Source organism: Falco cherrug, chromosome 7 (assembly GCF_023634085.1).
Source record: "Falco cherrug isolate bFalChe1 chromosome 7, bFalChe1.pri, whole genome shotgun sequence".
Taxonomy (NCBI): domain Eukaryota; kingdom Metazoa; phylum Chordata; class Aves; order Falconiformes; family Falconidae; genus Falco; species Falco cherrug.
The window spans coordinates 51,065,749-51,091,350 of record NC_073703.1 but is presented as its reverse complement, the minus strand read 5'-3'; the positions used below and the strand labels follow the sequence as shown (position 1 = coordinate 51,091,350).

At 36.6% G+C, this 25,602-nt stretch overlaps 1 protein-coding gene across 14 annotated transcripts in view; it reads left to right on the top strand.

The window, feature by feature from the left end:
* SIPA1L1 (signal induced proliferation associated 1 like 1) overlaps positions 1–25,602 on the top strand; it is a 220,904-nt gene that overhangs the window by 149,114 nt on the left and 46,188 nt on the right. For all 14 annotated transcript variants that reach the window (XM_055715526.1, XM_055715528.1, XM_055715522.1 and 11 more), the window contains 7 exons: positions 2,257–2,387; positions 3,019–3,207; positions 10,533–10,707; positions 18,132–18,235; positions 19,447–19,604; positions 23,219–23,795; positions 24,870–25,144. In XM_055715526.1, coding sequence (XP_055571501.1) covers positions 2,257–2,387; positions 3,019–3,207; positions 10,533–10,707; positions 18,132–18,235; positions 19,447–19,604; positions 23,219–23,795; positions 24,870–25,144 — 1,609 coding nt within the window. The remainder of the gene's footprint in view (positions 1–2,256; positions 2,388–3,018; positions 3,208–10,532; positions 10,708–18,131; positions 18,236–19,446; positions 19,605–23,218; positions 23,796–24,869; positions 25,145–25,602) is intronic.

Below are 25,602 nucleotides of genomic sequence, written 5' to 3'. Positions count from 1 at the left end.
AGTTATCAGTACAGAAAACTAATGTTATTTTTTGTCTCTTCTAGTATGTGTTATAATGGAAAATTTTAAAGAAAAAAATGTTGGTATAAGCAGAGGTACGTCAATGTTTTTAAGTCATTAGGCAGTTTGGTGTGGAGATGGCCAAGCCATGTCAGGTTTTGGAAGCTGCATAATATGCTGATAGAAAATTGATCCATGTTCTCAATGACTGTGCTTCTGCATTGTCCATCTCTGCCATAAACTTTCTGGTGAGCTGTAAGCATCCTGAAAAAAGCAAGTTAATTACTGGAGAAAAAAGAATAGCTAGTGTGCTAATAAGATAGCTTGGGTTTTTAAACAACAGAGGACCTCTGTGGCGTTTAGTAGGCTCATATCAGTGGAGTAGTATAAAGATATAATTAGGCTTATGTGGATGGCCTAATCTATTCATAATTTCCCCACTTATGACTAATTCAGTCACCCAGAACATACACCAATATTTACAGGATATTCCACAAGATGTTAAAAGAATTTTGAATCTTAATTACCTCTGTGCAGGGTATTGGCTTTTGATGACTTGCAGAGGAATTTGGTGAAAGCAAGCTTTATAGTGCTGCGAGCATATTACTTTTGTCTTGCATGCTCTGAAATCTTAAATGGAAGACACTGAGGAGGGGGTAAAAAAAATAGCAGATACAGGGGAATAGAACAGAGCCACCCAGGGCTTAAAGGGGTGGACAGCTGTGTGAAAACAAAGGTGTAATTCTAGGGCACAAGTAAGTTCATACAGAGAGGGCACCTACTTGAAAAGCATTTAATGTATTGACAGAAAGTATAGCAAGAACCAATACATATAATTTAAAAAAGAAATAGATTAAAAGATGAAGCACTCAAATTTTCAACACCACAAGTGATTATTCATTGGAGAAATGACTGCCATTCACTTTGGATGGTGTGTATTTCAATATCTATTTTTAGTATCTTTAAAGATGCAGTTATTTATGATATTAAAATAAGTTACATTCTATTTCTAGAGCAGAATAGCTCATATTAGACTGCTCTTAAATTCCTGTTTTAAAGTTTTAAGAATAACAAGTAATCTGTATATAGAAGTTCAGGCAGTGTGGTTATGTTTCCTTTCAGGGCAGTTAGATCTGTGTCTCATTCAACTGAATTTCACATTTCTTCTTTGAATTGTTGAATTTTCAGATAGCTCTTTCTATTTTCGTGTATGTATAAATTAAGTCATGCATGCAGCATACGGAAAGTAATGACATAGGACTTTTCTTGTACAATGCTTCTATTTTTTGACAGTTTGTCTTAAATTTTTCTTTCAGATATTGTACATTTAAATTCGATTGTCACTTGAGCTATGTGCAACTTTGTGTTGCTGCATTCATAGTGATATGTCTGTCATTAGTCAAGATGTGAGCATTATGAACCAAGGCTCAGTAGAAGAGCCTTCAACACCAATCTCTTGAATTGTTGAACTTTATTTTTAAATGGACTTTTCTAATATTTGGGGTTTTTTCATTTACAGCTTGGCTTTATATGTGTGTAGTTAAACTAATATAAAAATGTATTTTAAATAATCTACTGTTCAGGTAGAGAGTAATTTCTCCAGCCCTGTACTCTCCTTTCTGCCACCTCAGCTAGGCTAGTTTTAAACTCAACTCTTAGCACATCAAGTTTATTCTTAAGGTTGTTCAGCACTTTGCTGTTAAATACTTTTGCTAGTCACTTTGTTTTTTGCACTTTATTCTGGTTTTCTGTGGTACTATGCTTTGATTTTTGGGTGGGTTTTTTTTCACTATGAACAAGTCTTTAACTTATTTTCCAGCTTCATCAGTTTTTTCCCCTTCTGTAATTGAGTAACTTATTTGACTGGTTTTTGCTTTTTCTATACATCTTTTGCTAACTACAGTTGTTTGCCACCCCCATGTTAACAGTGGTGAGTTTCCCACTTTGGTGCATTTGGCTTCCTTGTTTTTATTTTTAAGGAGGGGAAATTTGTTGTACTTATTTAGCTTAGTGTGAATGGAACATTTAGAGATAAGAGCTAATGTAAGAGGTAAATTTCAGCCTTCGTGTATAAATGAAGCTCATTAGAGAACTGAAGCTCAAGAATGAAATCCTGGTAGCGCTGAGGACATGCTCTTATTGACTCTAGTGGAGCTGACAATTTATTGTTAGTATAACAAGCATGAAAATGTAGTTGAAGTGTAAGAAGATGGATTTTCATTTGTTGGTGTTTTGGTTGTGTTTTTTTAATGCAAGAACACTGGAACTATTTTGGGGCAGATGAGAACCTGGGTCCAGTAGCTGTGAGTATAAGAAGAGAGAAACCAGAGGAAATCAAAGAAAATGGACCTCAATACAACTACCGGATCATATTCAGAACCAGTGAGGTAAGCAGTTCAGGAATGATAGTAAAAGAAGCTAGAAGTGAGCAGGCAAAAACAGGTGGCATGTGTGGGGTCTGTCTGCTTTTCAGCGTGTGTAATAGATGTCTGTTTCCCCTACATATGTATAATCCAGGAGTTTATGCTGCATGTTTTACTACATGGAATACGAGTAAGCGTATTAGTGAGTTATTTCATAACATCCAATACAGAGGAAACTGCGAAGGTTGTATTGGTTAAAGCTAGAGAAACTTAGAGGAGCTATACTGGCTAGAAGCAAGCAAAGAGGAGGGAAATTACTTCCTCTGCTTTTATATGTGACAGTGGATAGACCTGAGAAGTGTACTTTTATATTTCGAAAGGCTGTGGTAGCAATACTACTGCTAATCTTTTCCAAGTATTAGTTTCCTGTAAAACTTAAATCTGTTGAATAATTTGAAATACTCTTGTTACTGTTAGCTATCAGTGAGTGACATTTTGCATATTGGTGTCTGTTTCATGCAACATAAGTTACTTCATGTCTTCAGTCTCTATTGAGAATTGGAAAAATAGTACGTTTTGTTCCACTGCTATTGCTAATCAACCTTTTGTCAGTGCATAATTCAATATATAAGCTATTTTTGTTTTGCGTGCTTAGCTTATGACATTAAGAGGCTCTGTGCTGGAAGATGCTATCCCTTCAACTGCAAAGCATTGCACAGCCAGGGGACTTCCCCTAAAAGAAGTGCTGGAGTATGTGGTTCCTGAGCTGAATATCCATTGCCTAAGGCTGGCTTTTAACACTCCAAAAGTCACAGAACAGCTTATGAAGCTGGATGAACAAGGGGTAAGTGCAGAGTTTATAGAACGAGACAAATTGTCTTCAACTGTTAGATTACTGCCGTGAACTGCAAAATTACCTTTTAGCTTTGTGATTAGAGTCAGTCTGTTAAAATGCATCATTAAACTAAAGCTTGTCATCAGTGGGGAGAGTTATGTTGCTTGTCTTCCCTCCAAGTTTAGCAGGATATTTCGTATGTATGAAATCAAGTTCATTGCTCTAAGTAGTCTAAACTTTTAGATCAACATTATGGTAATTGTCTAATTTACCTGAAAAAACACTAAGTGATAGTTTTTCAAAGGGCGGGGTGAGAGAGGGAATTCGGGTTTTCTCATTGGTATTACAATGAGAATAGAAATCTCGCATTTTACTAAATGTTTTGTTGTAATGTTGTATTGACACAACCATTACCAGGCTGCTGCCTGTCTTTTTTTCTTCTTCTTTCCTCTTTTTTTTTGTTTCTTCTTTTCCTTCCTTGAAACAAACTGCATGATAAAATACTCTAAGCCTCTTCATACAAGTGGTTTTCAATCAGGTGATAGTCCCCTGACCTCTTAAGATGGAACTGAGGCTTGTTAGCTATACAGATTAGATTACAAAAATGTAAGTCCATAAGTGAAGTGAATTTTACGATTAAAAACTTCCAACAGTGACATTTAACAGTACTGAGGCTGTCTCTTTCTCCTGGTCCTTTTTGCTTCTCATGATGAGCATTTACTGCACAGAATTAACATCTGTGGTGTTATTTCTTCTTGCTGTCAATTTAACGTTGCCATCATAAAATTGGAAAAGGTCTAATCGTTATCTGCCTCACAAGGGAGAGAATATAGCTCTTCTAAACAGGTTTATAAGTGACTATCATGATGATTTTTGTCAGCCTCCTTGTGATTTAGAGAATCCCTAAATAAATACCTACCAGAAGCAAAACTTGAGCGAAGTGCTTTGTCCTGTAGTTAGTTTCAGAACCTCATCTATTTCACTAAGGACATGGTGCAAGAGGATGAAGGAGTGGGTAGCTGTGACTATCACAGAGCATCCAGACTAAAATGAGAATTGTTATGTGTGGTCAGCTCAAGGTGGGTGCAGCCCAATATTGTCACTGACCGTGACGAACAGTGGGTGCTTGGCTAAGATATGAGAAAAGGATGAGCATGGAGTGTTACTTTCTTAGCTCCTGAGAGCTCGTAGGCTTCCATAGGGTGCTCTGTCCTACCCCTTTACTTCACTAGTTTAATGAATCCTAGTTTAGTTAGTCATTTCTCATGTAGAAGTTATGTACTTTTGATCATGCTTTTACCTCTCAGGATTTTTTTCAGTTTGCCTCTTCTCTCCCATATATATTTTAAAAGGTCTAGTTTTTTAAAAAAGAAAATTTTTGGTTTGTATGCTTTCTTACCTCTTCACTCTGTAGTGATTACTGATAAATTATTTGCTTTGTGACTACTACTGAACACTGAAACTATATTCTCGTGAACACCTAAGGTCCTGTCCCATAGGGTATAATTCAGAGCTCATTGCTGTAGATATAAAGTTGGTATCTGTGTACCACATGGATCACTTGAACCTCAGTGCAAGTAAAGCTTGATCTGCCGTTCTTCTGCCCAGTTATCCGCTGTCAGAAGCTCCTTTGGGAGCTCTCATAGCCAGTCTTCAACTCCGATTCTGTAAAGTAATAATTCAGTAATATTAACAGACTTTGTGACTTTACTGTTCATCACCTCTATCAGATTGTTCAAATGTGTTGAATACTGTATGTCCAAGTTCAGATCTCTGTGTTAGTCTACTCATTATTTTCTCCAGCTCCTTTTTGTCTTTTAGCCAGTTACAGGTTCTAAGTGAGGTTTTTTCTGTACCCTGTCTATTTAGGGTGTTCAGGCTATTTAGCTATTTAAGCTTTTTGTAGAAGTTTTGTTAGATGTCACTTGAAAATTTAAGTATGCTCTGTATCGGCATATGCTTATTGGCTCCTGCAGAGAACTATATTACTGCCATGAGCAAACACATAGGTTAAGGGGAGATGGGTTTACTATATAGCCTGCTAAAAGGACAGAATCTTCAGATGCTTACACTGCTTGGTGTAACTATTCTCTGATGAAGTCCTAAGAAGCTGGAAGCCTGAGTGTTTTCCTGAGATGATTAGAGCATTGATTCCAAATATGAACATGTTCAGTGTTTATGATTTGTTACCTGAGCCTAAACCTAATCTGCTCTTCATCCAGTATCACAGTTGTCAGGCACTTGAAGACTCAAGTATATCTTTGAATCTCTTTCCCAAGTTTTCTGTTTTGGCACTGTAGAAAATGGCATTTAATTCAACGTGGCTCCATAAGTGAGCCTTTGGATTCAAAGATCAGTACCTTCCAGATAGGCATGTCAAGAACATGCAACCTCAATAGTGTTAATGGGAAAAATTTCACCAAAAAAAAAAAAAAAAAAAAAAAGGCAGAAAGCTCTGTTTAAAAGTAACCCACCCACATTATTTCTACTAAATACCTAATTTGAAAAATACTTCAGCATAATTTGCTTCAAAAGTTGCTTATGTCTAAAAAATTATTAAATTATCCTTATTTCATATCCTGTATGTCATTAAGCTCCCAGAATACAGTGTATGGTATATGTTACTACTTGTCCTTAATGATTTTCAAATGTTTAAGTGATAGTTAAAATTGTATTATCTACATCAAAGTATTTTCTGTTTTTGTGGTAATGAAACAGTTTGACACTTCTAACAGAAAAAGATGAGCGCACTCTGTATTAATTAGAAGCTGCATTTTTTTATCAATTCCAAGCTAATTGAAAAAAATTGTGTAACAGCTGCTCTACTAATTAGGTACACAGAATGTTTATCACTACTTCTTGTAGAGTGTTGCACTGTTTCATTACAGCTTGAACAGGTGCCCATTTAATATAACAAAATATTTTGTAAATTTAAGAGTTAAGACTGTAAAGTGACCTTATCCTGGCTTAGCCATAAAATTTCACCCCTTCATTGAGCCAAACTTGTTTGCAACAGTTTTGATTAGGATAAGCTATCTTTTTTTATGTTTGTTTGAGGTTTTAAAGAGTTGGTTGTTTTCATGTTCAAGAATTTGCAGGTTTTTATTTTAAATTTTATCTGCTTTTGGTTTCCAGACTGCTGATATCTTTCTCTGCTATATCTTAAGAGTCATTTCAGTGTGAGACTTTTCCAGCAAAGGTTTTTGTGTGCAGTGATTAAATCATCTGTTGGTCTTGTTTATGATAAACTAAACAGATTGTACTTTTCAAGTCTTACATATTTTCTCTGAATTTCATATCACTTTTATGGCTGAGCTCTTTTCTCTTCCAGTCTTTCAATATCTGCGTTTTACACCCAGTGTAAGAATAGGAATATTCTTCTTGACATACCCCACCAGTATAAAACTGGGGCAAGTTGTGTGTTTCTTACTTTCCCTTAGATTGCTAGTGTCATGGTAACAACTGCTGTTCTGTACATGTGACCCACATTGCTTGTCACCTAGCTGTTCTTTTATTGTCTTTGTTAAAATGCATTCATTTGAATGATTCTGTGTTAAAAAGCAATCCAATTGTTCTGTAGGGCTGCACTAGCTTCCAGGCTAATTACCATCTACTAATCTTCACTTTGAATGCAGAGTTCATGGTAACTTACTTTAGATTTACTTCCAAATATGATTTAAAAATTTGAATATCAGGGCAATTACCGATTTATTCCAGTAGAAGTTTATCTTTATGGCAGTTCATCACTCACAGTAATACTGTGAAATGTCAGTTGATTTTTAATTTAATTCCGTATTTATAATACAAACTTGCTGACTGGTTAAATCCAAGATACGCTTTCTCCTGTCTTTCACTGGGTGCTAGACAAATACTTGAAGCGCACTTTTCCCACATATATAAATGTGTAAATACTTTTAGATTATTAAAATGAGGCTGCTACTTTAGGAGTTTTACCACAGCAAAATTCATCCTTTAACTCCTTTTTTTAGCTTTTACTTGGACTTAATACACTTCTAAGGACCCTAAAGAGATCAAGAAGGAGGTGTAGAGACTCTATGCCTGCCTTCTTGCAGATCCACTTTTTTTGATTCACAAATACCAGCTTGTGTTGTCCTTATGCAACTTTTTTGAAGTTCAACAAATCTAAGAACATAGCTAGAACGCATATGCAGCTCTTTGTATAGTCCTTATTTGGTTTCCTAGGCTGACACTTTCAAAGCAGTAAAGGACAGTTGTTTGGCTGCTCATGGACGCTGCGGATCCCATTTATGTTTGTGCCCTTGAAGAGACTTATTTCACCTGAATTTGAAGCTTAAATAGTTTAGGTTGTGCTTGGTGAGAATGGTTCTCGTTGTCCTAACTTAAGTAAAATTACTAGAAACTATTGTAATTAGCAGTGCAGCTAAGGCATTGTTGTCTCATGAGACAATCATATTTCCCTGGGAATGGGCAGAGAGCACATCTGAGCAGCAAACATTGCCTGAATGGTCCAAGACAGGACCTGCTGATGATGATAAGGAAAGTGATGGCAGTTGTTCTGGCAGGAGCAGCTGCAGTGCTATCTCTCACCACCCTTCCTTTCTCTCTTCCTCTCTCCTCCCTTCCTATGTGTCAGCAGTAGCTGGTCCAGGCTCTCTGAGAACACATAGCCATGTCAGCAAAGGTGCTACGTTTGGCTGCTGTCAGGTAATAAGCTTGCAGTGAGTGGGATCATGTAGTTTACTAGCTAGGCAGAGATTGTGGAAATGTACCCACAAACCTCATCTAGCTCCTGCGATTCCTGAGAAAATTTAGATCTTAATCAGTCATCATGCAGGGTGTTTAAAAAACAAACCAACCAGTGTGTCATCCATCTATATCTGGATTGTTTTAAGCATTGTGTACGCTGACAGTTCTGAATTTTTGTATTTCTTTTAGTGAATGAGGAGTTGAAATAATAATCATAACAATAAGTTGTAATATTAATTTGCAGGTGCTCGGTATTTGTTGTACCAATAAATATTTTTGCTTCAAGTCTTAATACTTCTGTGCCCAAAATATGCAGTCTTCATTCTTAATGGTGAAGGCTTTTGGTTGTGTGTCTAGTGCTAAAAGAGCGTTTTTGTTTTATAGTTACAAAGAAAGCATTTCAATAGTTAACAATGAGAGAAAATAAAATAGAAACATTACTTCGAGGCAAAAATTGATTTATTTTTCTTTTTTTCCTTTCAATTGCAATTTTGAAAGTTGGACTGTGAATGTTTGTTTCATAAGCAGTAGACTGAGATGAGGACAGGCTGAGAGAATTGGGGTTGTTTAGCCTAGAAAAGAGAAGGCTCTGGGGAGACCTTAGAGCATCTTTCCGGTACTTAAAGGAGGCCCACAGGAAGGATGGAGAAGGGACTCTTATTAGGGAGTGCAGTGATAGGAACAAGGGGTAACGGTTTTAAACTGAAAGAGGGTTGATTTAGATTAGACATTGGGAAGTAATTCTTTACTGTGAGGGTGGTGAGGCACTGGAACAGGCTGCCCAGAGGAGCTGTGGATGTCCCATCCCTGGCAGTGTTCAAGGCCGGGCTGGACGGGGCTGTGAACAACCTGGTCTAGTGAAAGGTGTCCCTGCCCATGGCAGGGGGGTGGATCTAGATCTTTAAGGTCCCTTCCAACTTAAACGGTTCTATGATTCTATGCTGTACTCATATTTTTATCACACAAAATTTGGACATACTTAGAAGGTGCAAGCCAGGTAGTCATTGTGTCAGATGATAAAATAAGTGACATTCTGGAGGGGAGAAAAGAAACAGCCTTGAACTGTGACTCATTACATATGCCTAACTTCAAAGGGAGTGATCAAGCCAGGCTGATCTTCAGCCTTCTTTTTTCACTCCTTGTTTTCCTACTGCTAATACTTTATTCCTGTTACCATTCATCCTTGGTAGTAAGAAAAGAATACAGTAAAGCTGCAATTTACGGGTTTTTTTAAACTTTTTAAAATTTACTTTGAGACAGAGTAGGACCGCCTCTGGGGGCTTTTAAATTATCCTACCATAAATACAGTAAGCTAAAATTAAAAAAAATTCTGGTTAATCATTATGTGTGTCCTCATGATCCCAGAAAGTTCCAAAACCTTTTGTCTCATGACCTGTGATAGAAGCTTTGAGAGCAAATCACAGGCTATTCAGGTGTCTTTGCTTCCAGTGCCCTTGCAAATAACTGTGTTCACTTCCCACTAACCTATAGCCCAAACCTGTAAATCTCATGCCAGTTTCAACAGACTTTCTTGTGATTTTGCTCTGACAGACTTCCTTGGCATTTATTTAATTTCTCTGCAGAAATTTGTGTGAGAGGAATGATTTGCCCTGCAATAAGTATGCATTTTTACTAGATTAATTACATGCATCAACTCTGAGGCACTCTTTTGTGCTCTGCCAGTCAGAGATCCTGCCTGTGAAGTTGGTATTGGAGATGGATGGCAGTAAATGGCTGTGGGTGCTGCTTTCTTCCCTTCTGTAACTTTTGTTTCTGTAGTCCAAATGTAAAAAGGGCACAGATGTGGTCCTTTTTGTGTGTGTGCATCGATTTGGAATTGGTGAGAACAGTTTGCAGAATTGCAATTATGGTTGGCTAAAAAGTTACTTTATTCACATCTTCAGTTTCTGCTATATTGGGAACATGAAACACCAAATTAGAGGAAAAATCGAACTACAAAGCACAAATATGTGAAGGTCTGTGCTAGTAAATATCTTTAAAGTATTACCATCATTTCTCAAATTTAGCTATTTTCTTTGTTACTGCATTTTTAAGTCCAGGAAGGCAACTGAATGGCATTGACTTTCAACTTTGATTAACAGGTGAATGCACTAATAGGTGAATAATTTTTGTCTTCTCTTTGAAGCGTGAGAATGTTGATTTTGTCACTTACTACAGAAATGAGCACATGCTGTGCCCTTCTCTTCTGTGTGGAATGTTTAGCATAGGATAGTAACCATGGTACCAGCCTAAGAATGAGAATAAAGATCCTGGCATTACTCAGCCAGCACTTTCCGTGTGTCTTGATTTAAGACATTCACCATTTGTAAGCTGCAGTGTTGTACTCCTGAAAGTAAGGAACATGAATGCTTGTTTCATGTCAGAAAGCATTTTGATACCTTCAAATGAAATATGCCATCCTCAAGGCCATTGCGGTGGAAAACAGTGAGAGTATTTGGAACCAGACTAACATTTGAAATTAGACAGATACTTAGGTATTTTTTTCTTTGTGAATTATGGGTTTAGTAAAAAATGTGAAGCTAATTTAGTGAATAAGTTGCTGCATCACTCGGGGTACATATATTTTAATATTTTTCCCTTTGCAGTTAAGTTACCAACTGAAGGTGGGTATCATGTACTGCAAAGCTGGGCAAAGCACAGAGGAAGAAATGTATAATAATGAATCAGCAGGTCCAGCCTTTGAAGAGTTTCTTCAGCTGTTGGGAGAACGTGTTCGACTCAAGGGGTTTGAAAAGTATCGTGCTCAGCTGGATACGAAGAGTAAGGCTTTTTCATTTTTTTTCCCTTAAGCAGACAAAATGCATCATATGGTTGCTAACTGACTTTGTATACAGAGTTCTTAAAAATAACCTCTTTGCTATAGGAAGTTGCTCAGTATTAGAAGTGAAAGCAGAGCCAGTATGTAATTTGACCTATACAGTCTTTTAGCTCTAAGTATTGGCTATTTGTACTAATTTGGTATGAAATTACCACTAATGCAGTGACAAGAAACCGGTAACTGGAACAATTATTGGTGTTGAAAATGCATCATCAATGTGTTGTCTAAAGAGTAATCAGTACAGTTGATATGTCATAATTCTTTTTAATGCTATGCTAATACTGTCATCAAAAAATGTTGGAACCTGTCTATGTCGCTCCACCTAGACAAGTTGATCTATTGCTTTTCTGCCATGTCAGCTGCATTTGGTTTTTCTTTTAGGCAGTTTTTTTGGTTTTTGTTTTGTCTTACACCTTCTATCAAATGTATTCCTCCCTCTGATTTTTTTTCCTTTGAGTTACGGAGAATAAACTGGATTTGGCAGTTACATTATCAGCTTTAGCTGCAAAACATATTGCAACAAAAATGCAGTGGAAGGATGATCTTGGGTGACAGTATCTATAAAAGAAACTCCCTACTTTTGGAATCAAGCTTGTGAAATACCTGTTTATATTCCGTTTGTAAATCTGCTTAAAATTACTCAGGGAAATTTTGGCCTGTCTTTGAGTATTAAACTAACTAGCTCCTATGGAAATCTTTTGCTATTCTACTCGCTTGCAGTAAAGGAAATGAAATGTGGAGTTGATTCATGAAAGCTGAAAAGCATTCATAACTTGAGCGCAGCAAAAACTGTGCTCTTATCACAGGTCTCCCGTCACAAAAACAGTAACTTGCTGTGCTTTAGTTCTCCACCATTCTACCTTGTGTCCTTACAGGGATCATGTTGCAGTCTCCTCAGGCTGTTCTTGATCAGCCTAATCATCACTCCTCAGAGGGTTATAAAACTTCCTGTGGTTTCAGCCTTAAATGAATACCCATTTCACACACATTTACCACTGAGGCTGCTTTCTTTTAGTTGCAATACTTAAATTCCCTCTAATGTATTTACTCCCTTGAGTGCATTTACATGTTAGTTTTGTCTCCTCTATGCTTTTGTGATGTTACCCTTAATAACCCAAGTCTCTCTTATTGGTATAGGAGGCATAGTTTTCTCTGCTCCTCACACCCCCACAATATTACTTGGTAACCTTCCTCTGAATTCAAACTTGGATGAGGGCATTCTCTTTCATTTTAGTAGCTAGGATTATATGTGTGATTCCAGATGAGATCCAGGCAGTTTCTTGCTGTAACAGTTTCTTGCCTTTACTGGAAATATATTATACAATGATTCTAAGGCTGAGTTTTCCTTTTCTGCAGCTCCAAAGTATTATCAGTTATAAAAATAAGCTAGGCCAAAAATCAAATGTGTATGGAAAACAGGGAAAATATTATTTCATAGCTTCTGGTTTTCTATTGTGATCTCCTTGTTACTTTCATAGTTAAAGTCCTCTCTTCCCTTTCTTCTGGTTTAGTTAAGACATCTGAAAAACAACCCCTTTTTTGGTGTCAGTCCACACACACCGGTTTCCAGTATGTGTAAATGCTGTATAAGTAAGAGTTGATTCATGTGCCCAGATACACCCATGAAAGTAGTAACTGTGTCTTCAGTACTTGGTTGAAATCTTTTTCAGCAGGATTTTCCAGTAATGTTTGGGTTCCTTTTTGTGCTTCTGAGTCAAGAAAAGAATTTTGTCAGCTTTTGGTTTTATGTACTACAGACTAGCACCCGTTGAATGGACACATATGTACATTTTTAGTTGACTCAACCTCTCCTGAAAATGTCATCTATCTCACAGTCGCTAGGAAGTTCATGGGCATCACTTTGAAGTAATAAACATCACAGTGATCTTGCAAATTATAAGTTCAGTCATTTTACTTTATTTTCTAGTTGTAATGCATGCTTTATTTCCCTCCCCCTCACTTAGTCTTATTTCTCAAACTTAAAGGTTTTAAGAGCTGTCTTCTTGTAATGAAGGTTTTCTACTCGGTGTTGAGAGCTGACATGTCTTTTTCACATTGTTCAGTAGACCTACTGGCTCCACTCTGTATCTAAAAATACAAGAAGGCTTTACATGAGCACTTCACTGTGATCCAAGAGGTGGGGGGATATTTGTAGTGGAAGCTGCTGCTTTCATGAAGGGTTTCCTATGTTTTCTTTCAGTCAAGGTTTGCAAGCTCACATGTGTGGGACCTCATCAGCTATAACTGCTTAGGAGCTTCTAAGTTGTCTGAAATTTTTTGGGTTATGTTGTCTGCAGGCTGACTGAGGAACACATAACTATACAGCGCATATATGAATTTTTAACGAGCAGGTTTAGACAGGAGGACACGTGAATAACAGCAACGAACTTTTGTAATTGATCTTGATGGCACTATGTTTTCCTATCTGCCAGTATACAAAGCAAGGACTGGAAGTGGTGGAAGAGAAGGTGGTGTTTTGGGAGCGCAACACTAAGCTCTTTGGGGTAGCTTAATTTGGAAATCCTTATTGCATATTCTACATATAAAAGGGGGGGGGGGGGGAATGCACCTTGTGGTAGGCAAAATCTAAAAACTAGAGATGGCTGCAAGAGCTGCATCTCGGGTATGGAGAATATGCCAACAGCAGAATACTGAGAGGCAGTGCATCTTAAGTAGCTACCCTGAGTAATCAACTAGTCTTTTCTGCTTTGGCCTTGTCACAGAAAAGTATGCAAAGGAGGAGGTGGTGGGTTTTACCCTGACTTAAGAGTTCTGTTGAAACAGGCAGTACAGCTAGGAAGCAGGCTTCTCCCTTTTCCAGGTCTGTGCTGTTCTGTTGCTAGAAATCGCTGTCATGAAATAGTTCCTGTGGTCTCATTATTCAGGAAGTTTTCCTGCATAAAAATTCTGTTTAATGTCAGCACAGCTGATTGCAAAGAGAACAAATGTCTGTTCATTAACTTGCAAGAAAGGTCAGAGCTATGTAGGCTACTTTGCTAGCTCCTATACCTTTGAACAATATTTTGCAGCCTATGAAAAGCAGATGCATGATGTATGACACTATGAAAGATTTTCTCAGCATGGAGGGAAGCTGATTTGTATATGTACTCTGGAAATTTTCACAAGATGTTTTTAATTTATGCAGATTTTTAAAAGTAAAGTTGTTCTAGCAAAAGGCAGTTTCAGAACAGTTGTTCTTGGAAATTTTTAGAATTAGGGGCCTAATTGGTAAGTATACCTAACAGAGCCAATTTTTAAAAGGAGGAATCTCATGCATCCTATTAACTGAAAGCCTTTTTAAGAATATTGGATCCTTCAAGGGCTTCAGCTTTGGATCTCTGCCAGTGCCACTGTGGAAAAGAGCTGCTACTTTTAAAGTTTTGATTGTATATTTCTAGAGTTACCGGAGGGGAAGCAGTCTATTTCTTGGCAGCCTGCAGACTTGAATAGGAAATAGAGCTTGAAAATGTCATCTATCCCACAGTTGCTAGGAAGTTCATGGGCATCACTTTAAAGTAATAAACATCACAGTGATCTTGCAAATTATAACTTCAGTCATTTTACTTTATTTTCTAGTTGTAATGCATGCTGTATCCCCCCCCACCCTTAATCTTTTTTCTCAATATTTTAAATTGGTAAATGGGATCAGCTGGATAACACTAGGCTTGGTAGCCTTGCACTGTGTGTCCAGCAAAGTGGTAGTGTGGTTGGTGCAGGAAATTAGGGAGATTGATTAATGTGAGTTGTAGGAGTTTATGAATTGTCTATTTGATGAGATTATAAACTTAATTTATAATGGTAGGCTTCTGTATTAGACGTTTATATTGCATGATTTTTGGTTAAGACACGAGAAGAATATGAAAACAGCACAGAAGAGACTAAATAGATTAAAAATCTAGGGAATTAATGCAGTTCAAATTGACATTTAATTTAGGGGTTGTCAGTAAAACCCAGTGCTTCTAATGAAATAATACAGATGGATTAACTTAACTTTCACAATTTAACATCTTTTTAACTACATGGAAGTAAGAATAGACTTACTCTGTTGGGTCTGAGACATTCACTGGAAGACCAATAGCCAAAGGAGGTCAGAGGTTCCTCAATTTATTAACCAGAAATGGGGCCTGGGAGGAAGTCCTGCTTTTCTCTGTTACTCGTATACTTCTGTATATTACAAAATAAAAGGATTCTGTCCTTCAAAACAGTCTCTGAAAATGACTCTGATGTTACAGAAGTTGAACATGGATGCTTTGTGTAATCCTTGTGTACAACAGAAAGGAGAGCAGGTTTGACAGGAGTGGAATTTGGGCCAATAACTAGGAGAAACTAGAAATAAGGCAGGGCTTTTTAACAGCAAAGGTAGATGGGAACAACATTAAGCTCTGAAACTTTTTGTTTCTTTTAATTGTGAATGCTGCTGCCGTTTGTAGCAATAGCTGTTTCTTCTTCTGCCTCATCGATATAATTTACTTTTTGTTTTCCTACAATTCCTTGCAACATGCTTTCCTTTGAAATGCTGAGATTTTCTAGTTGTACTGGTTTTATACAGTTTCCTATTGCAGAGGTTTTAAAAGCTCTGTAGAAGCAGGCTGACAGGTTCTGTCACTTCAGTGGGGTGAATTTATCAGCAGTGTGCTGTTGGTGTCAATCACAGTTTTGAGCTCTGTTAGTGTGGGAAAAAATACTTAAATGGGAGTCTGTTAAGGCAGTCCTTGTGAAGACAGCTGAGAAGCATTGGAAGGACAGAAGAATAAGGTGGATTTTTAAATGTGAATAATGATGGAAGCAAAAGATGATCAGATAAGTCCTCAGCTAAGTAACCAAATCCAGTAACGGGACAAGACTGAGAAGGCAGCATCAATAGGTATGCCGTAAACTGATGGCAGGAGGGGATATCTTCCATCTAAAAAGGTGCTAATGAATTTGTACATCCCTCAAACCTCTGTTAAATACAAGGAAATCAAAGTAGGTTGTGCCTTACCATTCTGACCTTGAAATGATGGATGCTGTTCCAGTGCACGGTCTTGGATTTTACTGCAATTGCAGTGATTTGATTTAAAGTAAACACCTGTAATTATTGTGTTGTACTTCAAAAAAAGCTTTCTGGACTTTTAAGAAAGAAGAAATCTGAATGGTGAGGAAGATACACAGTCTGTAGTGGATATGGATTTACATTTGTAGCTGGATTTGAGTAACAGGGATTTAAGCTGTGAAGTACTTGGAAATAATGGGAATCGTTAAATGTGTCATTTGGATTGTAGCCTTGTTACTTAGTTTGCAGAACTAGTGCTTTTCTGAGAAAGAACCCTTTTCTGCCTGAAATGAAGTCCATCCAGGAAAGTTGAAAGTTTGGTTTAAATGCATAGGTGGTGTTCTAGTGTTCTAGTATATCATTTGTCAGAATTCCTTTATTCTTTTCCTCTTCCCCCCAACCATTTTTGGGCCTTTTCCCCTTCTGTAGGGCCTTCTTTCCCCTGCCTGTTGTCTTCCCAATCGCCTTTGGTTTTACACCTGGTCCCCCTTTATAGTTCTGTGTACCATTTTTGTATGTTCTATTTATAGAAATTCATGTACAAATTAGCATATTTAGTTAGACAAAAAAAAAGCCAGCAAGGAGTTATGTTGATGTTCAGGTGACTTTCAGGTGCATCTGCCTCCTTCAGCATGCATTGTAATGATCAGGATACAGGGTGCTGTAAACTGAGTGCAAGATGAAATGATTCCCTTTCAGCTGTTGTGCTGTTCTAATTAGCATTAAAAAGGAAATATTGAGCAGTTAGCTAGTGTTTTTGTAATGGCAATGTTGAGTCTTGGAAAAGAGAGCCCAATCTCCTTGAAACATTAAGAGATGTTTTTTATCAGATTCTAGGAATCTTATTTTTTTTTCCTTATTATTCCCTTTTTGTTCTGTAGAGATGATTTGGAAATGCAATATCTCTGTGCAGCTATAATGTAGAAAAAAATCCATTTCATTTTATGGATGATGATGTGGTTTTTCATTTACAGCGAAGTTACCTTTATTTTGTTATTCTGACAGAAAACAAACTTGTCAAAGCTTATACCTAAAACCTGGGTGAATAAACTGTATATTTATGTTATTGTAAATGCTTCACAAATCTCAGCGCTATTATCTCCTTAGTAACATGATCTCTCTCCTAACAAAAAATGCCAAGGTCTAGTATTTAACAGCTTTTTAAAATACATTGCTATAAATAGCTGGGATTATATAATGTAATAGCATGTTTATATAACTTCAAAAAAGCAGGATGCTTTTTTCTGTATAAAAACCTAGCTATTTTTAAAATCCTATTTGAAAACGGGCTTTTTGCACTGTGGACAGCAGTTATGTTTAATAGAATATATTCACTATTTCAGCTTTAAATATGTTACTACTTAAATTAATGGAATATTTTTCAAAGTTGTTTTTTTTTTTTTTGAGAGAGAGAAAGAAAAAGTAAAAACTGAAGTTCCCAATTTGTCTGTAATCAAGTGTTGTCTTCAACCAACACTTTGTAAACTTTAATAATATCCCCTCTTCTTTTTTTCTTTCTAAACTTCATAATCCTAGTTTTTATCACTTTCTCTCCACATGGAAGTCTCTCCATCCACGTATAATTATTTTTGTGGCCTGTTTCTGGATCCCTTCTCTTTCTTCTATAACTTTTAAAATAGGGTGGCCAGAACCCAAAACAGGTGAGAGTACCTTTGATTAATATGCCAGCATCTTAATCTCGTTGTTGTGGGCTTTTCTGTCATCAGCTGTAAGCATGCTACCATCCCATTTGAGTTTTTGACTGCTCCTATCCATAAAGCACCTGTTTTAGTGAAGGTTTTATCTGACTTCATTACAGTTAATTTAGAGCCCTGGTATTATGTTTAGAAGAACCCATGCTCTTTTTTCATATACTGTGGGTTATATGTCCATTGATATTTAGTTATGCATGAGATCATGGTATTCATTTGCAGTGTCTTGTCTACCTTTTTTTCTGAAGTCCTTTTCACATTCTTTCTAGTCCATTTTCATTCCGATTAGCCTGAGATACTGGGTGGTGTCTGAAAATTATTTCAGACTTTTATCACTTTTCATGCTTAAATAGGTGTTTTTCAGGGTTTTCTGGTATAAGTTCCCTATTGCTAACAAGTCCTTCACTGGGGAAAGTACAGTATGTGCCATCTGTATGTGAATTTGCTTTGGCAGGTGAATAAACTCTGGGTAAGTTTTTACTTGCTGACATTTCATCTAGGATCAAGGATGAATAGGAATTCTTGTCTTGCCTGATTATTTTCTTTGATAATACTGAAACTTAATTTTTAAATTTTTTTTAAAAACAATGCTTTTATTTTTTCTTTTTTCCTTTAACTGAAGCTGATTCAACGGGTACTCACTCCCTATACACAACATATAAGGACTATGAAATCATGTTCCACGTTTCTACTATGTTGCCATATACTCCAAACAACAAGCAACAGGTAAGATGGACCATGCTTATTTTGAATTAATTTTTCCTCCATCTCAAAAGTAGCTGAACTATTGAGTATTTATGACATCTTTCATTTGTTACTAGCAAAATAAACACTTAAAGAATCAAAAGTATCAGAAGTAAAACAGGCCATTGTGTCAGGAAGATGAGCAAAGCAGATCATTGCAGGTACATCATAGATAGATTTTTCTCCAGAAGACTGTTTTCTGTTCAATTATGCATTACTCTTTGCAAGTTTGATGCAAATATTATGCAATAATGTCAGTAGCACATCTATGTTACATAAATAAGAGTTCATATATTATGTCAAAAGGACCATAGTGTACTTGACATGATTTTTCAACCTTCTGCAGCAAAGTCCGTTGCACTTCACAATTTGCTGAATGCAGTCCTTAAAGTGCACCCAGTGGGAGGTGACGAATGGGTGGTCCAGCATACTACATGAGAAGACAGGAGACAAAATCCTTTTTATTTTTTGTTATGTTGAAGCACTGTGTAGGCTGACCTGCTTTGTTACCCTGAAGTACCAGGTCTTTTTAAATATTGGGCCATCTTGTGTATGTTGCGTATACGTTTTACTCTTTACTCAAGAAACAATGTTCTTTTGTGTTTCTGCAAATAAAATTGAAATTTTCTTTAACAATAAAACTCTACATAGTATTCTTTTCAATTTGCTTTTGTACACTAAATGTTATGCTACTTTGTAGTTTACCTTTCTCTTTTACTGTAGTCTTGGATTTACTGAAGGAAACCTATCAGAAAATTATTGTAGCATGTCTTAAGGACGCTGACAACTATTTTCAACTTGAAATAGAACCTACTTCTGGCTTGTAAAAATATATAAAGTAGGGAATGTTTTCCAGCTTCCATGAGTCACTGATTACTCTGATACTAGCAGGTTTTGTTGCTGTTTTTCCCCTTATTTTAGCTTAAAATATTCCCTAACAAGATCTTCCTGTATGTTACATATAGAAATGAAATTGTTATGAAAATGCCTATGCCTAAAACTTGTTAATGAACAATATTCTGGTACTGGTTATATAAATCTTCAACTGTTTCAGTTTTCAGCCTGAAGTACCGTTTGGAATTGAAAAAAAAACCGAACAATAGTAATGTTATAAAAATGAGAAATAATTTAAAACTGGGAAAAGACTGTGTTTTAACCTGTGTATCTTTTTTGTTGTTGTTGTTTTGTTAAAGCTTCTGAGAAAACGACATATCGGAAATGATATTGTGACGATAGTTTTCCAGGAGCCTGGAGCACAGCCATTCAGCCCAAAGAACATTCGATCACACTTCCAGCATGTCTTTGTTATTGTAAGAGTGCACAGTCCCTGTACTGACAGCGTTTGTTACAGGTAGCTATTGCTAGTTTCACTGAAAACGTGGACTTTGAGTGCAAAGGGAGGTGTCATTCCTCTTTTCAATCCTCAGTAGGGAAATGCAATGAAAGAAGGGTAGGGGTTGTGGAGATTTTGGGTCATGTGAATGTAAAACACTTCTTGAAAAGTAAATAGACACACATGAGTGTGTAAAGGAAACGCCCAGTGAGGAAATTAATGGTGTCTGTATGTGTGTGTACATACACATGCATGTATACACACACACATATCTCTCTCTCTCTCTCTCAAGCATTTGGGAATGATTTTAAAATTCAATTCTAATTTGCATTTTATTCTCCTCATTACAAATATGCTAGAAGAGCATTTCTGTATTGATTCTTATGAATTCACTTTTCAGATAATTTGGGTATCTGAGCGAGCTTATGTTCCATTTTTGAAATTAAAACACTGAAAAAGTATGACTAAACTTTCAGAAGAAAGCTATAAGCTCTCTGGAATATTTTGTCTGAAATATCTCCACTTCTTATCTTATTTCAGTCCAACAAAGAAATTCCAGAACATTATACAGAAAAAAAAAAAATCTTAGTGTGACCTTAAAGTCAATATGCTTAAAATAGAAAACATTAATTAATCATAACCATATAATAAAAAATTGCAAGATGAGATTCCTGTTCTGCATAATTTTTTTAACCAAGTTGACAACACATAGAAATAGTGTTTTTGAGTTACACTTCTTTTTATGATCAATGAAACTCTTTACCTTTGTTATATTCTGAACTCCTCAAGTATTTTTATTTTTGTGTTGAGTGATCTCAGCAAACTTTTCTAGAGCTCCTTTATTTAAAAAATAAAGTGTCAGAGTAATGGATTTAGAGTAGTTACCTTGATATGAGGTAGCCTATAGAATTAACTTGTCTTCACTGAAATACAAATGTTCACCTATGTGAAGAAATGTGGTTTATTCAGTCATGTGCTTTTTAGAGGAAGAGCTAAGATTGCAGTGTCTGAAATGGTGTATTCATGTTTAAGTAAGTATAGTAAGGTTTTTCCCTTCCCGTAAGTTTTTGGTAACTCTCACACAGCACTTCTGAAAGAGATGCTGAACTTTGTACATGTATTAAACTCTCCTAGAGCAGACATGTTTATGTTGATACTTGTTTTTAAGGCAGCTTATTGACAAATTTCACTGCTACATAAGTTATGTGAGCATAGATTGTTCTTAAACTTTTGGACATATGTTTCAGCTTTTACACTGTACAGAAACTAATTTTGAAGTAAAGTAGGAAATATATCCACAAGAGCTACAGATGCATTTTTCCATTTGATTTGGGTGTTGCAAACAGAGAAAGATCTGCTTTTAGTTATTATTTTAAATAACATAACTGTATATTTTCAATTTATTCCTTTTAAAAGGCATGGGAAAGATTTATACTTGTTATGCGGTAATAAATTTAAATATCTTGGGCTTTTATTTCTGATCTTTAGACTTCTGAATCGCTTTCATTTTTCAGGTGTTAACTACAAGGGCTGGGACCTTAACTGGTTACTTATTAGTGAATAAAATTTTAGAATTTCAGCTTTGGTGATGCCACAGGTTTAAATTTTAAGGGGAGGAGGAGGAGGTAGGAAAAAAATGAAGTGTCAGTGTTCATTTTTCATACAGAAGACTGCCAGAGTATTGTATGTTCTGTGTATTGCCTTAAAGATTAAAATACTTTTTTTTTTTGTCCAGTGCAAACACTTGATTTAAATCTATAGAATTCCATTGTGAAAAGTTTTTCTAGGAAACTTTTCAAAGTACATTTGACCTCTTTTTCACTGAATTTTTTGGAACGGTTTCATAAATTCATAATTCTAGACAAAACAGGAAGCCATATAACATAAATATGTACTGGAATTTATATTAAAAATTACATAAAAGGAATGAAATCAAGCACTGTCTTGGCCAGTGATTCTCCCTGCCAACTAAGATAAACAATATTTCAGAAGTCTGGCTTTTCTGTTGGCATCATTCACTTTTTAAAACTTATCTAGCATATGTTAAATATTAAATTCTTTATCCCTGTGATTCATGATATTGAAAACCTAATCAAACAAAATGTCACTGGTAGTTTTTCATTACGTTCAGTAATTGTGTTTAGTGCTTAGGCTTCTCTTAGTAACAGACCCTTTCAAGGGTCACTGAAGATGATCAAGAGTCAGATGGTTGTATCATGAGCACCCCCTGTTGCATGCTTTTAGATATATAGGCATACATTTGAAGAAAATATGACTGTCAATGACATCTTTCAATATCAGTTGTCAGAAAATATAATTAAAAAATCCCAAACCAACAAAAAACCAAAAACACTCCACCACCCAAAATCAGAAGAAGTGGTTAAAGGTTATATGACTTTAATTTTTCTTTTGGTGTTTCTGTCACAAACATACACACCTCTGCCCCCCCAAAAAAGCTTTGCTAGTATTGCGGCAATCTCAGTTATTGGTTTGTTTAGTGGAATTTCTCTGATTTAAGAATTCAAATAAGTTAGAACAAAGTGTGAAAATAATACCAGCCAGTCTTCCAAATGAAACACCACATGCATTTGTAGTGTGTTCAAGTTCCATCCAATTTTTCTTTATAAAACTCAGTTACCATTATTTTTGACCAAAATTATGTAAAGCTTTTTCAGATCTAGTTATAGATATGTGTTAAATCATATTTGAACTGTTGGAGCTTTTGTTGTCACAAAACTGTTGAAGTACAATTGTTAGTCTCTTCTTGGCAGACAGACTGGCAAGTGGATAATACTAGATGGGAATGGCAAATCTTCAGTGTTGCTAAACAACTCTCATCTGTATCAAAAGAGAGAATTGACCAGAGAATAGCTAAGCTTGTCAGCATTGCCTAAGGCAATCTCATTATCAGTCCATCACTCTGTATGGAAAAACTAAAAGGAAGAGCTGAAAAAAAATAGGCATCTATTTCTAATGCATGCCTCCAAACTTCTAAGAATTTTCTTATTTCTAGCATTTTTAGAGTCAGCAGACTCTAGCATGCAATATCAGCTAGTGCAGTTTTTGATCGAGAAATTTAAAACATAATCAGTAGTGTGATGTATATATGCATTCAGTCACCGGAAGGTGATTCTCTCAGTGAAGCTGGCCTTGTGAGATGACTTCGTTTTCATCTTTTTAATGTGTCCGTTGTATTTCTAGTATTGGTGATACACATCGCATTGCTTTCAGATGAACCTTTCAGCTTTAGGTAGCTAAATAATAAGCTAGCCTTTGTAATGGCATGTGTAAGAAATCTTCTGTTTATGGTAAACCCAAACAAAACTCAGAGTTACCATACCATACAAACTCGAACGATGGTTTGTCACTTGAAGCTCTCTTTAAGCTGTGGTACCAGGGATCACTCAAAAATGCCTAGATGCAGAAGTAACTGCCCTTCTGTTTATACAGTAAGGGGGACGTAACCTCCATGCCGGCAACATTAAAATGTAAATATAGGCATAGTGGTGAGAAAAGGAGAGAAAAATTGAGGGCCTAAGGAAAAAAGGAAATCTATTTTATGTATTCAGAAACCGCTGCATTTGCATACAGCAAAACACTCTGCTTCTTCCTTATTCTTTTATTTCTTTTAGTGTTGCTGTGACAAGATCAAGAGATGTACCATCCTTTGGACCACCTATTCCAAAAGGTGTCACGTTTCCTAAATCAAATGTGTTCAGGGACTTCTTACTAGCCAAAGTCATTAATGCAGAGAATGCTGCTCATAAATCAGAAAAGTTTCGTGCGATGGCCACCAGGACCCGTCAAGAGTACTTGAAAGACTTGGCAGAGAAGAATGTCACCAACACACCTATTGACCCTTCTGGCAAGTTCCCCTTCATCTCACTTGCTTCAAAAAAGAAAGAAAAGTCCAAGCCTTATCCAGGAGCAGAGATCTATAGTTCTGGTGCTATTGTATGGAGTGTCCATGCAAAAGACTACAGCAAGGGTATGGAAATAGACTGTCTCCTAGGCATCTCTAATGAGTTTGTAGTCCTCATTGAACAGGACACGAAAAGCGTGGTATTCAATTGCTCCTGTCGCGATGTGATAGGGTGGACTTCAACAGACACAAATATAAAAGTATTCTACGAGAGGGGTGAATGTGTTTCTTTGGAGAGCTTCATCAGCAACGTTGATGACATCAAAGAGATCGTCAAAAGACTGGAGGTTAGAATGTGTTCTCTTGTTCAGTTCCCCTTTGCTTTCTGCTCTTGCCCTGCTGCCAAATAAGACTTCAGTTTAAGTAATGCTTGGGATCCCTAAAACTGTTCTGTTTGTCATGAAATTTATAAGGACTTTCCTGCTTTTGTTTCTCAAAATCCAATATTGCTTTTATTTTTATCAGATATCAGCCAACCTCAGCTGGTTGTGTGTGTGTCAATGAAGTCTCAATGTATTAAAAAAAAAAGAGCAGGCCCTTCAGATGCGTAAATTGCTCCCACACAGTAAATACAGAAATGTCACCTTTTTTCTTTTCCTTGTTTTCCTTCCCTTTCTCTGTTTTATAGGCTTGTTGTATCTTGTTTCAAATGAAGCTGCAATATCTTTCACACTGACTTATTATGTTGCCAGCAGGGTGCAGTCCCAGTCCCTGTTGCAACCTTCAGATATTCTCTGAATGTATGTGATAAACTAAAAATGCAGTGAATCATGGTGTCTGTCGATAAAGCATCTGTCCATGCTCATTTCTTACCCAATTAAGTTGTGAAACAATGTGTTATGTTTCACTCGTTCCTGTAATTTCACAACTGTAGTTTTGTAATGACCAGGAAAAAGGGAAAACCAGGCTCTGTTAAATTATTCTTAACGTTATTCATGCTCATGGTACATAGATGATTTGACAGTTGCTGCATGCCACCACATTCTGACTGAAAGTAATCCTGCAGTCTACTGAAACAGCTAAAATTGTAGAATGGTTGGTTGGTTACTGAAGTGTAAAAGAGAAAGTGGAGGTGCTTGTGTAACTCCCATGTGTTTTTCTGTTGTTTGTTGCCATGTATCTTCTAAAATTCCTGTTTCAGTAAAAATTTCAAGGCAGAACCACTCTCTACTGAAAATACTAGTTTGAATGACAGACAAATTTCAGCTGATTACTTATTCAGGACTGTGTTATGTATTCCTTGATCGTGTCCCACCATTGTCTTGGGAGTTGGTTGATTATACAAAAACAGACACCTTAAAACTTTATTAGCACTGAAGGTTTCTGTGTGCATTAATTTCTATCTTCATTTCAATTTGCAGCTTGTGACTAAGGGCTGTGAAACAGTGGAGATGACTCTGCGTAGGAATGGTCTAGGTCAGCTTGGTTTCCACGTAAACTATGAAGGCATTGTGGCAGATGTTGAGCCCTATGGCTATGCATGGCAGGCAGGACTGCGACAAGGCAGCCGGCTGGTAGAAATCTGCAAGGTGGCTGTAGCCACTCTGAGCCATGAGCAAATGATTGATCTTCTGAGAACATCAGTAACAGTGAAGGTCGTCATTGTCCCTCCGTATGAGGACTGCACACCACGCAGGTATTGTGTAATAGCTACATTTGGTCTGAACTATATCTTGATTTGTGGGGTTGCGGGGAAGGAAAGACCACAGACTAAGTGTTAACCTCCGGAAACCATGGTATAATTGTAACGTAGCATCCAGTGTTGTAAGCTGAAAGAGAAGTGCAGGAAAAACGGCCTGTACTCGGACTCCAGGCCCCTCCATTACCATGAATTAATAAAATATGTGAAGAACCTCACATATCCTTTAAATTCCATGGAATTTAACATGGAAACCAAACAACTTTTTGTTGACATTTGTGCATTTATGATGCATCAAAATTAATTGTACATTTCCCTCCCTGCTTTACCATTTGTTGGTAGTTTGCAATGTCCATGGATGTAATTCTTGAAAGCTGCGAATAGACTTAAGTTCTTCCACTTTCACAAATAAGTAAGGCTGTAAATGATGAGAGTTTATCAAAGATATGAATCTG